Below are 17329 nucleotides of genomic sequence, written 5' to 3'. Positions count from 1 at the left end.
AACTGGCACTGTAGGGCATGAAGAATTGGAATCAACAGTGTAGTCAACTACAGTGATGAAATATTCACAAAACTAAAATTTTCCTGTCAGCAAAATATGTAATAGCATAAGTGATTGGTCTGAGAAACACTTATTCAGAACATACTCAGGACTGGCTTTTAAAGCTTGTTCATCTGCAAGGTAATTAACATTCTTTGGCTATATCATAATGATATCTAATGGTGCCAACATTATACATATCTCACAGCCATAGTACACCTCTTTCACATTGTATACAGAAGATTTCATCTGGATTCATATGAAATCCAGATGAAATCATATGCGTATGCTCTTTTGTATAATTACAGTCAGACTGTACGTACTGTTTTTGTACTGCTCTTTTCATATATCATTGTCATAAATGGCTTTTAAAATTAATTTTATATTGTGGGATAGCTCATTGAGTTGGTTTTCTATAAATTGCCTAATCATTGTCTTATTTTCAGGACTTTTAGGTGGTTTTTAATTCTTTGCTAATTAAGCAATAAACATTACACTGATTACTTGTGTATAATTTTTCTTTCTTTTTAAAAAAATCTTTTTCCTGGGGATGAAATTCCAGGAATGGGAACTTTTTCTTTGGTGGAAGGGGTCTTTATATATAATACATTTTGCTGCCCTAAAAGGGGTGGAGTTAGAATTAGGGGGTACTTTTTAAAGTATGAATTTTGCATCCAGTCAAACTTAGAGCATCGATACAGAGAAATTCTATCATAGTAAGGCTCAGTATTATATAGATTCAAAATAAGTGTCTGGATGCATAATATTTAACATTCTTAAAAACTTAAAGGGAGTGTCCTTCCTGTTCCTTATCAGTATTTGAACATTTTTTTACCACATCTGAATAGATTTGAAGCTAACAAAACAAAAACAAAAGGAAAGAAATTACAAATTGAAGCTTTTTTGAACATCCCTCCCTTTAAAAAATTTTTTCCCCTTTTTTGGTAATTTTTTTTTTTTTTTTATTATAAAACTCAAGGTTTGACAGTATTTTAAAGTGATTGCTTTCAGATTGGCAAATTAGAAGAACCATGTTTGGGGTTTATTTTGTGGTAAACTGATAGTTGTGGACACCATTTGTGATAACGTCAGATCTTTCTTAGTGGGGTTATATTGAATCCATAGTTCTTATGCAACTTACTAGAAAGTTAACTCTAAAACTTTTACGAGTTAGGGTTTTAAGAGGCCAGTTTGAATTGTGTTACTTTTTGTTTTATAGGACGGCCCCCTGGTCCTGAAATGGAATACTGCACGGACAGAGAGTCTTACTCTTTGGCTGCTGGCTTGGCTCTGGGCATGGTTTGCTTGGGGGTAAGCAGAGTCTGTGCCTGCAGTTGCTTCAGTTACAAATTCTGCTTGTTGAGAGAGTAGCCTTGACACTTTACTCTGAATACCACTCTGCCGTACTGTGACTTAACTTACTGTGATTCTCAGCTCTTTCTTCTTTCTGGATATTTTTCAAAGTGCCAGATTTGGAAATGGAGAGAAATTGTAGTGAAGAATGGGGCTTTAAGGTTTCTTCCCCCCGGCTTAGATATAAGTGTTCATGAATGAACTAAGGGAATGAAGTTTTTCGAAAAGAGTTCAAGACATAAGATGAAGAAACGACAGTTCACTCAGTAAGAAAACAGAAAAAAGTGAAAATGGGTGTATGATGGGGAGCCTTAAGAGTCTGTAGGACTAGAGATAAACCAGAACTCTCTTTTGGTGCCCTGGTGTTCACTAGGTATCCCAGAACGTTGCCACAATAGCAGCTGCTTTGTGACAGAATGCAGTATCATTCTGACTCCCCATCTTTAACCCCATCCAGTAGACGTAGTGTAGGGTTACCAGAAAAACATTAAATGACTACGTCAGCTGGAATGTGGGTCCTTTGAAGAGCCACCAATACAGTGTTATACTGAAACCGAATTATATAAAGAAAGTCGACTGTCGTTTAGGCTTTTGACTCTTCACATTTGACACATGAACTAAAGAGGCAGATAAAACAATGGAAAAGCATCATACTGGGAATTGGGACGTGAATTCTGGTCCTGACCAGTGAGTCCTGACATCGGTTAACTACAGTATTTTCTAGTAGTTAAGCAGCTCGACGGACTGTGGAACCAGACTGCCTTGTTTTATATCCACTGCTGCTCCTTACTAACTATGTAACCTTGGGCGTAATCTCTTTGTGCCTCCCTTTCCTCACCTGTAAAATAGTAGCTATTTGATCGAATTGTCTTATTAAGTAAGTTAATCCATGTTAAACATAAGAATCATGCCTGGAAGAGTGTTAAGCGTTCACTAAGTTATTATTATGGTTATTATTGCTGGACTAGTTCACAGGCACGATAATGAAAGGATTCAGGTGTTCATAGTTCAGGGTTCATTTACCTGCCTAATATTTTCTTTAACTGTTAATGCAGTTAACTGTATTTTGAAGCTGTATTTTGAAGCCTTTATGTATTTTATGAAATGAAAGTATTAACTTGCCTGTATAATTTTTAATGTGAATTATTAACAGACTGAGTATTAACTCATGAGATTTTAATTGATAAAAAACCCAGAAGACTGGCTTTGAAGTTAGTTTATTGTTTTCTTTGTTATGGGTATGTGTTATGGATCTTACTCTGTAAAATTTCCTTTCCCTTGTCTGTTACTTCGTTTACAGCACGGCAGTAATTTGATAGGTATGTCTGATCTCAATGTGCCCGAGCAGCTTTATCAGTACATGGTCGGAGGCCATAGGCGCTTTCAAGCAGGGATGCACAGGGAGAAACATAAATCTCCAAGTTATCAAATCAAAGTAAGTCCAGATCAAGCAACAGATCAAACTTCCGGAAGCTAAGAAGTTAATTTGAAAATAGTAGTTTTCATACCAACATGTGTAACTATGTTAATTTTAAGCATAGGTTAGTATTCAGAAGAATTTTATAATAATTCAGAGCTCTTTTATACAAACTTTTCTTTTGATAGGAAGGAGATACCATAAATGTGGATGTAACTTGTCCAGGTGCCACTCTCGCTTTGGCCATGATCTACTTAAAAACCAATAACAGGTACCGCACCTCCTCACCCCATCCTTTGCCATGACCATGTGACTTCCTTTCTGACCTCAGTAGTAAAACTAAATTATTTTACTGTGTTTACCTCTCCTGTGCTAGATCAGCCTGATTTCAGTGCTCTCAGGTACTACAAGTTATATAGAGTTTTATCTAGAAATAATACATTTGGTTATTTTAATGATATTTGATAATACAGTTGCCAGTTTCTATTCACTTTTATTTTATAGTTGATGTCACTGACAAACAATGTCTAAATTCCTTTTCATTAATTTTGCTTGTTGTTATGAGGCCTGGGTAGATCAGAAATACTTAGCATTATTATATTCCTGGTTACCATTCATAAAAATGGTTTCTGCTTAGTTCAGGAGCTTTCCTAACAGCTATTCCGTCTGCCTCCTCAAGCCCTGTAATTAGTGCTGACACTTGAAAGTAGATGTTTGGTGTTTATTCTTTTACATTTTGTATAGAAGAGTAAGTTAAGTTGCATTTTAAATCTTTTAATTTAAAAAACATTCTAAGATTAAAGAAAGTTTTCAATGTTGTAAATTCTTTTTTTAGACAAAGTGAATGTTTGCAAAATTAACAAAGTGGTTAAAAACAGGTTTATTCATCTACTTTTTGGATGAAAGTATATGACATTGCTTTCTTGGCACTGGAGATGTTTCATTTAACAAAAGAGAGCTAAAAATATCTGCCCTTAGGAAACTTATAGTAAGAAATACATACATACTAAGTACTACGTTGGAGGACGTGAAGTACTATGGGAAAAAATAGGACAGTGGTTGGAGTGGAAAGAAAATTCTTGAAATCTGTCTTGTGGTCTTGATGCTCTTATTCTCTTCTTGAGCAATAACGCTTATTGGTATCCACCACCAACAGATCCATTGCAGATTGGCTCCGAGCTCCCGACACCATGTATTTGCTGGACTTTGTGAAGCCAGAATTTCTCTTACTTAGGGTATGGTACTTGGCAATTTTTAATTTCTGTTAACATGAGGAGTCTATAAAATGTCTCCACGAGGGAACTTTACTGTTAATCCATCATGTGTATATATAATTGGTAGTGTTCTTTTGAAATTTCCCAAATATAACTGTAGGAATTGCCAGGAAAGACAACCACCTTGATATATAATACTTGGAGTGACATTTTAACGTTTCACATTATTATTCAAAACTTCCTAATAAGTAACAAGACACTGGGGCTTCATTACTACTTTATTTTACATTCTTTCATTATTATTAAGAATGCAATAATACTATTAAGGGTATAATTAGTTACAGTAACTGTTTGACATAAATTTGATTCAGATTTTCCATTTTCTACAATGTTTATGCTTTTAGCATATGAAAGGCTTTAAATTATGTAGACAGATGTATGTATGATTCTTTTCTTTATGATTTTTCTTCTATGGAGCAAGTTTTAAAAACTTCTCTCCAACTCCTCCAAACTTCAGTGATGATCAAGTCAATTTGAGATTTTTTGAGATAAATGTAAATCTTCTGTTTATTTTAATGAGTGGCTTAGGTTGATACTATATACTTTGTTTTTCAAAATTTTCATCAGTTGGGAACTAATTCTTAAATTGTTCTATTAACAGTATTATCATTGTTACAAAATCTGTGAACTTTGCCTGCTGTAATTAATTGTTCTGTATTGCATTTTTTAAGACGCTTGCTCGATGCCTGATTTTGTGGGATGATATTTTACCAAATTCCAAGTGGGTTGATAGCAACGTTCCTCAAGTACGTATGTATAATAAATATTATTATATCTTTAATCACATAAAATTATGATTTCCTATGGGATTTTCTAAAACCTATAAAATACTTTTTCTTTTGAAGGCAATAGTGATGGTTATGATTACTGTATTTCTTGAAAACGTAGGAACTGTCATTTTAAGATTGTATGCTGAGCACAGACCACAGCCTTCCTTTTTCGGTTACAGAGCACTAGAAATGCTGATTTTTAAAAATTAAATGTATCAAAGAACTCTATAAAAGTATTTTTGACATTTTTATCCTAAATAAGGATACATTTATCTAAAGTACTGTTATACTTTGTGACAATTTTTTACCTTGTATGTAAGAAGTTGTTTTAATTACTTTATGGCATGTTTACGCAATAAGCCAAATAGTTAAAAATAAACAGACTCTTCTGTAAAAACTCCAAATCAAATATTGTAAGTATTGTAACTAAATATTGCCCTTTAATTGTCCATGTCCTCAGTACCTTTTTATTTAGAAAATAAATCTGTTTATCCTTCAGAATGCTAGAGTGCTCCCTCCAATGTTTTAATGAGAAAATTTCAAAATAAAGGCTGAAAGAACTTTATACAAACACCCATACAACCAATTAGATTCTACAATTAATATTTTACTGTATAAACTTGTTTAATCACATATCTATCCATTTATCTCTTCCTCTATCCAACCCATTATTTTTTGATCAATTTCAAAGTTAGTTACAGATAATCATACACTTTTCCCTAAGTACTTCAGCATGTGTGTTATTCAATATTTACCTCTTTTCTTTTCCTTTTAAGGTAAAATTTGTATATAGTGTACTGCACAAACTTTAATTATACTATTTGATAGGATTCAACTAATGTATAAATTCATGGAAACAAACCTTTATCAAAATGGCCAGAAGTTCCCTTCCCACTCAGTCTGTGCACTTACTCTCCATCCCCAAGACAACCAATTTTCTGATTTTTTTCCCCAAAATATATTACTTTGCCCGATACAGAACTTAATATTAATGGAATCACAATGTATACCCTTTTGTATAAGACTTCTTTCACTCAGCATGATTTTGAGACACCATTGAGTATATGAGTAGTTCAACCTTTTTATTGTTAAGTAGTATCCCATTGTATGAATATACCACAGTTTCTTTTTTCATTCTCTTTTGTTGGATGCCTGGGCTCGTTCCAGGTTTTGGTACCATAAGTATTCTTATGCAGATATACGTGTGGATTTATGTTTTAGTGTCTCTTGAGTAAATACTTAGTATTGGAATTACTGAGGCATAGAGTAGCAGTATGTTTAGTTTTTTAAGGACCGGTAAACGTTTTTCCAAAGACGTTGCACCATTTTACTCTTGGACCAACAGTGTATGAGAATGCTGGCTGTTGCATGTCCTGCGGCTGCTGCACATCTTGCCAGTATTTGGTGGTGTTAGTCTTTTTAATTTTAGCTCTGCTGGTCAATATGTAATGATACCTTATTGTAGTTTCAGTTTGCATGTTGAGAACGTTTTCATTTGCTTATTGCTTCTTCATATATCTTTTTTAAATGAAATGTCTATTTATATCTTTTGCCCATTAAAAAAATTTTTGTATTGTTTATCTTTTTATTACTGAGATGCTAGAATTTTTTATATATTCTGGAAAGCTATCCTTTGTCAGATAAATGTTTTGCAAATATCTCTCTTAATCTGACTTGCCCATTCATTTTCTTAGTACTATTTTTGATGAGTAGAAAATTTAAAAAATGTGATAATGTCTAATTTATCAACTTTCAATTTTATGGTTGTTTTTTGTGTCCTATGGAAAAAATATTTGCCTAGCCTGAAGATTTATTTTTTTCTAAAGGCCCTGATGTTTTAGCTTTTATGTATAATTACGTAATTCATCTCAAAGTAATTTTGTTTATGGTACAAGGATAAGGGTTAAGGTTTTCATTTAAAAAAATATAGATATTTAGTTGTGCCAACACTGTTTCTAAAAACACCTTCTCCTTATTGTATTCCTGTGCCTCCTTTGTCAAAAATTAGATGACTGGTCTTTTTTTTTTTTTTTTTTTTTAACATCTTTATTGGAGTATAACTGCTTTACAATGGTGTGTTAGTTTCTGCTTTATAACAAAGTGAATCAGTTATACATATACATATATCTCCATATCTCTTCCCTCTTGCGTCTCCCTCCCACCCTCCCTATCCCACCCCTCTAGGTGGTCACAAAGCACCGAGCTGATCTCCCTGTGCTATGTGCTGCTTCCCACTAGCTATCTGTTTTACATTTGGTAGTGTATATATGAGGTGACTGGTCTTTTATTCTTTTTCTGTCTTTTCTACAGATTGCAAGTTTCTATTGATTTATCTTTCTGTTCATTCACTCTTCAGGCATTTTATTTTCCTATTAAGTACATGAAGTGAATTTTAAAATTACATTTACTGTACTTTTTAGTTTTTCCTTTTTTTAAAAATAATTTCTACTTTTTTTGATGAGATTTTCACTCATTATGGGCATACTGTCCTTCTAGTTAGAACTGCTTTAAAATCCTTCCCTTATAATGCCAACAGTGTGGTCATTTCAGGATTGTTTTCCATGGTCTTTTCTTCTGAGAATATGTTGCATTTCTTGTTCTTATGTTAAGTAATTTTGATTTGTATCTGGGACATTGTGCATGTTGTCTTTGAAGACTCTAGTTTCTGTTGTATTCCTCTAAAGAGTGTTGATACATATGTACATACATACATATCTCTGTGTGTGTATTTGTGTACACACACAAATACATTTTGTTTTAAAGCAGGCAGTTAATTTACTTGTAATCAAATGTCAAACCCTGTCTCTTGTCTGCCGGTTCTAATTTTAGTTCAGTTCTTTTATCCTCTGGAGGCTGAGTCTGCCCTGATCACACATGGTTCACGGGTCAGGAAGACATTTAACTCCCAGCACATTTAGATGTCAGAGGTATCAGTTCCTTTTGGAAAGTAAATGTACACTGTAGGATGAAAACATACTTTTTCTTCATTCAGCATATGTTTGTTGAACCTTTGCAAATGCAAGACACCATATTAAATTCTATGCTGCATTTAAGATGCATCTGACATGTAGACTGCCTTTGAGAAAACTTTATTTTACTAAATTTTGTTTACAAAGTGAAGTTAAACATGTACACAAGTAACTGTATTCTCAAATGGAAGGTGAAAATTCATGTCAGTTCTTTCTTTAAACTTTTGTGGAAATGTAGTCTTTGGACTTTAAAAAAAATATTTATTTATTTATTTGGCTGTGCTGGGTCTTAGTTGTGGAATGTGGGATCTTTGTTGCAGCATGTGGAATCTTTAGTTGCGGCATGCGGTCTCTTACTTGCAGCATGCGGGCACTTAGTTGTGGCATGTGGGCTCTTAGTTGCGACATGCGGGATCTAGTTACCTGACCAGGGATTGAACCCCGGGCCCCCTGCATTGGGAGCATGGAGTCTTAACCACTGGACCACCAGGGAAGTCTCTTGGACTTTTAATACAAAGTTATCTCTCTGATACTTATTTTACTTCAGACTTAATAATTTTAAATTTGGTCTTTATTACATCAGGGATACACAGTAGGACATATAATAAGTTCACAGTTCTGTTGGTTGATATTGCCTGTCACTCTCCACTTTCTCCTAGTTCTCGCCCACTCATCTCATTGATCCTGTAGCAGGGTCCCTTGTAGGGAGCAACTTAGCATCAAAGGTGGGATTAAAAAGGTCACTTTGTAAACTGCTTATTTGTTTGAATTTAAGGCATGTGTCAAATACAATAACTAGCATCTTCATAGCACGTTTTCCTTCATAAAAAGCTTTCCTCTACAGCCTAATGTTTTTCTTTTTTGCGGTGTTGTGCTATAAATTGTTCAAGTATTGCCCCCATTGTATGGGTAGGAACGATGTACTACTTTTGATTATCTGTTTGTGTATCTATTAGACCATGAACTTCTCAAGGCCAGCTACCGTGTCTTTTCCATCTTTCATTCCTAGCGACTCGCGCACAGTAGCTAGAGTTCAGTATATCACTGTTACATTGAAAGAGGACAGACTGGTCCAAAACCATCCAGCTAGTAAGAGGTGGGGCAAAACTGAAACTAGCTGTTAGGACTTCAGAACTTGAGGTTTCTGTATAAGACTCTGTACAAGACAGGGCAGTTTGGTGGTCTTTTCTTGTTCGTTTCCTGTGTGCCTCAACCTGCCTTTAAGTGATTACATGTTTCCCTTTGATTACTCCTTATATTTCTTGCTATTTTTTAAACTTTAGGAGACCATGGAAAAGGTTACAGGGACTGGGTTGAAGTGTGCTCCCCACCCCCACAGCTGTGTATTTATTTAAAACAGGACTATTTTATGACATAATTGGACTGCATGCTTTCTTCTTTTATATATAAATTTATTTATTTATTTATTAAAAAAAGTTTTTTGGCTGCATTGGGTCTTCATTGCTGCGCATGGGCTTTCTCTAGTTGCAGCGAGTGGGGGGCTCATTTTTTTTTTTTTAACATCTTTATTGGAGTAGAATTGCTTTACAATGGTGTGTTAGTTTCTGCCGTGTAACAAAGTGAATCAGCTATACATATACATACATCCCCATATCTCCTCCCTCTTGTGTTTCCCTCCCACCCTCCCTACCTGCCCCTTCTCGTTGCAGTGCGCAGGCTTCTCATTGCTGTGGCTTCTCTTGTGGTGGAGCACGGGTCTAGGCTCACAGGCTTCAGTAGTTGTGGCACGCAGGCTCAGTAGTTGTGGCGCATGGGCTTAGTTGCTCCGCGGCATGTGGGATCTTCCTGGACCAGGGCTCGAACCCGTGTCCCCTGCATTGGCAGGCGGATTCTTAACCACTCTGCCACCAGGGAAGTCCCCCCACAGTTATTTATAACCCAAGTTTTTAGTGATGTTTTAAAGTGGTTATGATCAAGTGTGGTCTTGTGATAGCAATGGTGCAGATCTATAATAGTGATAATAATGGAGCTAACACTTGCAAAGCATATGTGCCAAGCATTAATTTTCAGAGCTTTGAGTCGGTTAAGTCCTCTAATTCTCAGAGACACCTAGAAGGTGGGAAGTCTATTTTTGCTCATTTTTACGGATGTGGTCCTAGGGCTAGTGTGTGGCCCTGCTGGGATTAGAACTTAGGCCTTCAAGCTCCAGGCTATATGCTCTTCTGAAGACAAAAAGGAGCTTGTAAATGTCTGCTGTCAAAATAGAAATATTCCATTCCTGTATGATATTGCTAATTTATATGAATGTTATAATCAGGTTATCCATGAATATATTAATTACTCACTTTGGAGTTATATCAGTTTTTCAGAATGTCGCTCAATTTCTGAGTAAATACATCCAAAATTGAAAATAAAGACAAGAGGAAGGAAGAAAAATGGAAGTAGTTATCAGCCTATATTACACAGCCAACATAGTTGCTTACCTCACTGAGATTATCAAAGAGACAAGGTATTTCAAGTTTTTTGATCTGGTGATATTCAGTATATAGGAAGATTGTATCATAAGCGACTTGTGAATACTTATTGATTTATTATGGAAACCATCCTGAAATATTACTCCCCTGAACAGTCTTCTAAGAAGAATTATAGGAATAAATCTTCAGAGTTTTATATCTATGTACTTGCATTCATAAGTTTAGAGAATATATAGCTTTATCTTTTTTATTTGTATTTAAGTGAAGAGAATCAAATCAGTTCTTGGTTGTTAAAGTTAGATATTGTCTATATTTTTTAAAAAATAAATTCTTGTTCACACTTATACTAAAAGGAAAGGGATGTGTTTCTAAACAATAGTTACAGATTCACATATTGACAGTTTAGTTTAGCTTGGGTAATTAATCTGGTGACTAACCTCACCAGAGGTAGGTTAGGTAGGTAGGTAGGCTTAATACTAGAAATGTTCATGAGTAAGAAATATATGTCTCTGGTTAGAGTTCTCTGCAACTGCTTTTTTCCACTTTCCTTGCTGCTTCCCCTCACTCCTGCCCCAGCTCTGCTCTGTGGCCATCATCTCTGCATTTCAGTTCACTTGCACGAAACATTATTACTCTGTTATTGATTCAGAATATACTTAAGTCCTCCAGTTTATATTCGTTCAGTCCTATTCAGTTATTTGGCCCATCTTAGATTTGAAATTGGATTGCATTCAATGTGATTAAAATATATGCCTTTGAATGAGATGGTTTGGTAAAGCTTATTTTATATAAATATAGCCATAAGCAATATGTTACTCTTCAAATTATTAAATACTTGTAACTTGAATGTTAATGTCCAAGTATTCTTGCCTTCTGTCTTGACAGATTATAAGAGAAAATAGTATCTCTCTCAGTGAAATCGAATTGCCGTGTTCAGAGGATTTGAATTTGGAAACTTTGTCGTAAGTCCTAAAACATGTAGTACAAATCAGCTACTCTAGCATCTGTCAGATAAATGAATTGGAATATACTGTGTAGGAGTAATACTGTCCTTGATTTGAGTAATTATTCTGAATCCCCCATGTTTCTAACCATTATTTACCAGATGTTCACAAGTTTGTTTTTCGTTTGGCTCTCTGCAGTATAGAGTTCTTACCCTCAAAAAACGGTGTCTGAGTTTTAACTTGTACATATTCCTCTTTTATCCTTTCCATTAAAAAAAATTGGCAGTGATTGTTAAAAATTATCTTCTTTTGCTGCATATGAAACAGTGCAGGCAAGAGGCCGACTTTATCAGCAAGAGCCGCATGGTGCTTCCACTGAAGAAAACCGGACGGAAATCTGTCCAGTTGATTGAGTAGAGGCACAGTTGAGCATTCCCAGAAGAATATAAACTATTGATAATTTAGAGAACAGGAATATTTATTATTTGTATCCCCAAATAATAGTAATAATGAATTTTAAAGCAAGACAAGGACAGTATTTAAATTTCTTGTGATCTGTTTTCAGGCAGGCACATGTCTACATAATTGCAGGAGCTTGTTTGTCTCTGGGTTTTCGATTTGCTGGCTCAGAAAACTTATCAGCATTTAACTGTTTGGTAAGAAGTATCTTCGTTTACTTGTTCTGTTTTCTTTTTTACAGAGTCTTAGTATGCTTCTTTTAACCTTAATTTTTTTCTTTTGTTTTTCCAGCATAAATTTGCAAAAGATTTTATGACTTATTTGTCCGCACCTAATGCTTCTGTAGTAAGTCTTTTTATGATGATTTTCCTTGGGAATAAAATTAAATTTGAAGAAAATTCACTGATAATTCGATTACTTATGTGTTGCCAAATATATGCACAGTTTTTGAATTTAGAATGGGAGATTTGAAGCTTTGGCTTATCTTTGTATTTTAGTTCTGGGATATTAGGTGAGAATGTGACTATGCTTGAAGGTATCTAATTCTTGTGACAAGAAAATAAATAAGAAAAGCCATAACCTTCATGGATTGTCATACCTTGTGCCATGCTCAGTACTGAATCATGGTAACTGCTTTTTGAAAAAATTAGTACTTAGTAAAAATGCAGTTGTTTTGAGGATTGCTGCTCTGATGATAGTAAGACTGCAAGATTTTATTTCTTGGTTAAAAAAGCAGCAACACATTTAATCAACATTATTTATATTAGAAAATTGGAAACATCAAAATATCTAAAACCAGTCAAAAAATGGACTGTGGTGTATCTACACTGTTATATAGAGGAGCTATCAAAATCATGTTCTGTAAGAATTTTTTATGAGTGAAGATTGCTCATAATAAAATAGATTAAAAAGCTTAAAAATACTGTGTACAGTAATATCTCAGTTTCATTAAAAGCAAAATAGATACAGGGAAAGATTTGGAGAAAAAGAAAGCCAAAATGTTTACAGCTGTTAGTATTCCAAGTGATTGTTATTTCCTTTTGATACTTTATTTTCTGAATTTTCGACATGGAACTTAAATTTCATAATCAGGGAAAATATTTGTTTTTTCAGATTTTTTAAAGTTGTGAACATTTGTAGTCTAATGCTGGCTGCTTTAGTTTTGATAATAAAGAAAAGGTAGCACAGCGGTTATAGTATGTCATCTTCTGCGTCTCCAGACAGGTCCTTACAACCTGGAGACTTGCCTGAGTGTGGTGCTGCTGTCTCTCGCCATGGTGATGGCTGGCTCGGGGAACCTGAAGGTTTTGCAGCTTTGTCGCTTCTTGCACATGAAAACAGGTGGTGAAATGAACTATGGTTTCCACTTAGCCCATCACATGGCCCTTGGACTTCTGTTTTTGGGAGGAGGAAGGTAAATGAATATATATATTTTTTCCTCAGTGAAGAGATCTCATGAGCAAGATCTCAAAGAGTGACTTATTTTGATTTTGAAGATGCATGAAAATTTTCAATTCTGACTAGCTATTAGCGTATCTCAGGGCATTATTACACTTAAAAAGGGCTTTTTCATAGTTTAACCACCAATTTATGCCCCACTTAGTAGAGTTACCATCCTCTCTCTAACACACTTGGCATCATTGCATTTCTCAGAAGAGTCTGTACTCAGTACTTCATTGCATCACCTCTTGTTCCCACTCATTAATGACTTTACTCTTCTACTAAATTGCTTTCTCATAATGGTCATGAACACTTTCAGTTACCAAATCCTATGAGATTGCCTTAGTTTTCAACTTTCTTGTTCTCTTTCCAGCATCTATCATTCCTGACCACCTCATCCCTTTATAAGACTTCTTTGGCTTTTAATGATCTGTTTTGAATAAAAATCCATACACAGAAAAGTGTGCAAATCATAGGAGCATGACTCAATGAACTACCTACAGTATGAAAATCTGTTCGATATTATGTAGATCAAGATGTAACCGAGACAACCCATCTCCAACCCTGCTCTGTCCCTCCCAATTCACTGTTACTTTACTTCTGCCCAAAGATAACCGCTACGTAGCTTTCTAACACCTTTGACTGGTTTTGCCTGTTTTTGAAATTCAGATGAAATCATATACTATGTATCCTTTTGTGCTTTATTTCTTTTGCTCAACATTATGTTTGAGATTCATCCATGTTGCGTGTAGCATTGGTTTATTCATGTTTCAGTGCTGTTGAATTGAACTGTATGGTTATACCACAGTTACTAATTTATTCTGTTAGTGATGGATATGTTTGTTTTCTAGTTTGGGACTGTTATGAATGTTCTTGTACATGTTTTTGATTTTGTTATGTATAGATCTATGAGTAGAACTGGGTCATAGGGTATATATGTATGTTCTATTTCAGTAAATAATGCCATCAGTACGCCAGAGTGGTTTTACCATTTTATATACTCATCAGCATCATATGAAGTTCCAGTTGCTCCCCATCCTGTCAACACTTGTTATTGTTAGCCTTCCTAATTTTAGCTGGCACGTAGTAGTATCTCATTGAGGTTTTAATTTCCATTTTCCTGAATAATGGTATTTGGCACCTTTTTATATCTTTAATGGCCAACTGAAAAGTCTCCTCTTGTGATGTCCAAATCTCTTGCTACCCATTTTCATATTGGTTTATTCATTTAAAAATTTTTATTTGTGGTATAATATACATAACATAAAATTTCCCATCTTAACCATTTTTAAATGTACAGTTCAGTAGTATTAGATATATTCACATTGTTGTGCAACCAATCTCCAAAACTTTTTCATTTTTCAAAACTGAAACTCTATACCCTTTAAACAGCTACACTTCATTTCCCCTTCCCCCACCCCCTGGCAACCACTGTTCTACTTTCTGTTTCTTTTTTAAAAAATTAATTAATTCATTCATTCATTTTTGGCTGTGTTGGGTTTTCGTTGCTGCGCACACGGGCTTTCTCTAGTTGCGGCGAGCGGGGGCTACTCTTCAGTTGCGGTGCGCGGGCTTCTCGCTGAGGTGGCTTCTCTTGCTGTGGAGCACGGGCTCTAGGCACACAGGCTTCAGTAGCTGCGGCATGTGGGCTCACTAGTTGTGGCTCACGGACTCTAGAGCGCAGGCTTAGTAGTTGTGGCACATGAGCTTAGTTGCTCCGCGGCATGTGGGATCTCCCCAGACCAGGGCTCGAACCTGTGTCCCCTATATTGGCAGGCGGATTCTTAACCACTGTGCCACTAGGGAAGTCCCTACTTTCTGTTTCTTTTGATATGACTATTCCATATTAGCTTATCATTATGATCCCAAGACCTTTGTCAGTTTTGTATGTTGTAGTTATCTTCTACTCTGTGGCTTGCCTTTTAACTCTCTTAATGTTGTCTTTTGACGAACAGAATTATTAATATTTTTCTTTTATGGTTTGTACTTCTTTGTCCTTCTGATGAAATATATTCTTATCCACCAGAAATGAAGATATTTGCTTATTTATCTTCTAGTAGTTTTTTAGCTTTTCCATTCACATTTGGATTTAAAGTTGACCTGGAACTGATTTTTCTGTGTTTTTTTCCCCAGTTGACACCTTACAGGTATCAAAAAGTTTATCCTTTCTGTACTATTCTGTAGTACCACTTTTGTTATAAATTAATTGTCCATATACATATGTTTATTTCTGGGCTGTTATGTTCAATTGTCTGTTTTTCTGTACTTGCACAGTACCACACTTGTCTTAAGTATTGTAGTTTTGTAATAAGTTTTGATATCCAGTTAGAGTAAATCCTCCAAACTGAGATTTCTTCTTCAAAAATGTGTTTTTCTGTTCTTGGCTCTTTGCATTTCATATAAATAATGGAATTTGTTTTTGATTTTTCCACACTAAATAACATGATAGAATATTGATCGGAGTTGCATTGAGTCTATCCACTGGTTTGGAGGAATTGAAATCTGTTATAACATTGAGTCTCTCAATCTGTGGGTATGGTGTATCCTTTCATTTATTTAGTATGTGACCTTGGACAACTGACATACTTCCTATAAGTCAGTAGGTTTATTTTACACTCTTAAGACTGAGTTAAAACATTGGAACTCACCGTTTCAGAAGTACAGAAAGTAAAGATTATTAGAAAGGTGTGCATTCATTCCCTTTTGACAGGTTTTGTAGAAGTTTCTTCAATTGTTTAAAATTAAGAGTGGTTAAGAAAATATTATGAAAATTCTTATTTTATGATATTTGAAAATTTATCTCCTTTCAAAGTAAGCCCCTGCATTTATTTTATCTTTATTCAATCTCATCTTTTGTCATCACACATTGCATGACCCTACTTGTTCTTCTTTCATACTGAGTAGATTTTCTCCCATTCTGCTGCTGCTTTTCTAGTGACTTTTTTAATCTTTGAATGCTTATGTGTACTCTGTAACAACATTTACATTTCTCGTAGCATAGTTACACCCTTATGCTTAATCTCAACATTTCTAACATTAATATCTAATGTTTATCTTTGGATTTTGGTTTTATCAGAATGGTAAAGTGGAAATGCACATGTCAACATAGATATATTTCCATATTTAAATTTTGAAATCTCTTCTTCATTAAATATATGTGTGTATGATAAATGCTAAATTCTTACTTGATACCCTAATTATTAAAAAAGATAAGGAAAGAGATTTGGGGATGTGTGTATGTGTATATGTATAATAAAAGATATATGTATATAGAATAGTGACAACAGTGGTTTTATGTGATGTTCTGAACCATATTTATTTCAAAATATTTGTAAGAAAAGCTAAAACTTTAGACAAATCTGCCCGTTGGCCATGCTGAATTCAAGCAACAGTAAAATAATTGGACGAAAATTTCAAAAGATTTTACTTTACTAAGAGTATGTGGCCTTTGTAAAATAAGTTTGTCATATCGATAAGAAAAAAAACTGTTTTTCAAGGAATAGTTGTTTATCCATTCACTGTAAATTTTTAGTGGTAGCTTTTGCCTGTTTTATTTAGTCTAGCATTCTAAGGAAATGCTTATGCTTTACAGAAAGGAAAAAAATGTTTGAGATACCCAGTAAAGAAACCTTGTATGTTTAGAAGTAAGGTGCATATTTCTATAAATAGGTATATATAAAACTGGAGAAGGTAGCATACTTTACACTTGACTTTTTCAATATCTGTAATCTCTAGAATTGCACTCATGGTCCTCACTACTGTTCTCTTTTAGGTTAAAACTTTGCTCACTAATTCAAGTTTTACAATTTAATATTTGTGAATAGTCACTCCTGCTTTAAATAGTAGATGGTGTTGGAGTGCCTCAAGGACTGACTGTAAAGTCAGGTGTTCACAGCGTTGACGCATTTGTATTGATCAAGGGTTAGCTTTATCAGCGTGCATTGCCACACTACCTGAATTTCCTGATTCTCGAGAATGCCATGAAAGTTTGCACAGTATGATTAACAGCGTCTGTCCCTCCCGAATTTGTTTTGCAGGTACTCTTTGAGCACATCGAACTCTTCCATTGCCGCTCTCCTCTGTGCCCTTTACCCGCACTTCCCAGCTCACAGCACTGACAACCGGTGAGTCTAGTGATTTTCCTCACGTGATCTTCCTTAAGTTCTCTAAGGGAGTAAATTGATTGTGTTTTGGCTCCATGGATTTGTTTCCAAATTAGCTTTATTCTG

The 17329-nt window shown here is 34.9% G+C and overlaps 1 protein-coding gene across 10 annotated transcripts in view; it reads left to right on the top strand.

The window, feature by feature from the left end:
* The window catches only part of ANAPC1 (anaphase promoting complex subunit 1), a 143749-nt gene that overhangs the window by 62080 nt on the left and 64340 nt on the right, over positions 1-17329 (top strand). For 9 of the 10 annotated variants that reach the window (XR_003437693.1, XM_027129032.1, XM_027129033.1 and 6 more), the window contains 10 exons: positions 1259-1350; positions 2693-2827; positions 2998-3080; positions 3966-4044; positions 4755-4829; positions 11143-11219; positions 11767-11857; positions 11952-12005; positions 12881-13074; positions 17138-17224. Coding sequence is in view for 9 of the 10 variants with exons in the window: in XM_027129032.1 (XP_026984833.1) it covers positions 1259-1350; positions 2693-2827; positions 2998-3080; positions 3966-4044; positions 4755-4829; positions 11143-11219; positions 11767-11857; positions 11952-12005; positions 12881-13074; positions 17138-17224 (967 nt within the window). In the remaining variant the exon portion in view is untranslated. The remainder of the gene's footprint in view (positions 1-1258; positions 1351-2692; positions 2828-2997; positions 3081-3965; positions 4045-4754; positions 4830-11142; positions 11220-11766; positions 11858-11951; positions 12006-12880; positions 13075-17137; positions 17225-17329) is intronic. The other variant, XM_027129034.1, reaches the window with a different exon arrangement.

This window comes from Aethalodelphis obliquidens, unplaced genomic scaffold (assembly GCF_003676395.1).
Source record: "Aethalodelphis obliquidens isolate GAN/ISIS:26980383/991018 unplaced genomic scaffold, ASM367639v1 scaffold35, whole genome shotgun sequence".
In the NCBI taxonomy this organism is placed as follows: domain Eukaryota; kingdom Metazoa; phylum Chordata; class Mammalia; order Artiodactyla; family Delphinidae; genus Aethalodelphis; species Aethalodelphis obliquidens.
The sequence above is the reverse complement of the archived record's forward strand: the minus strand, read 5'-3'. Positions and strand labels throughout refer to the sequence as shown.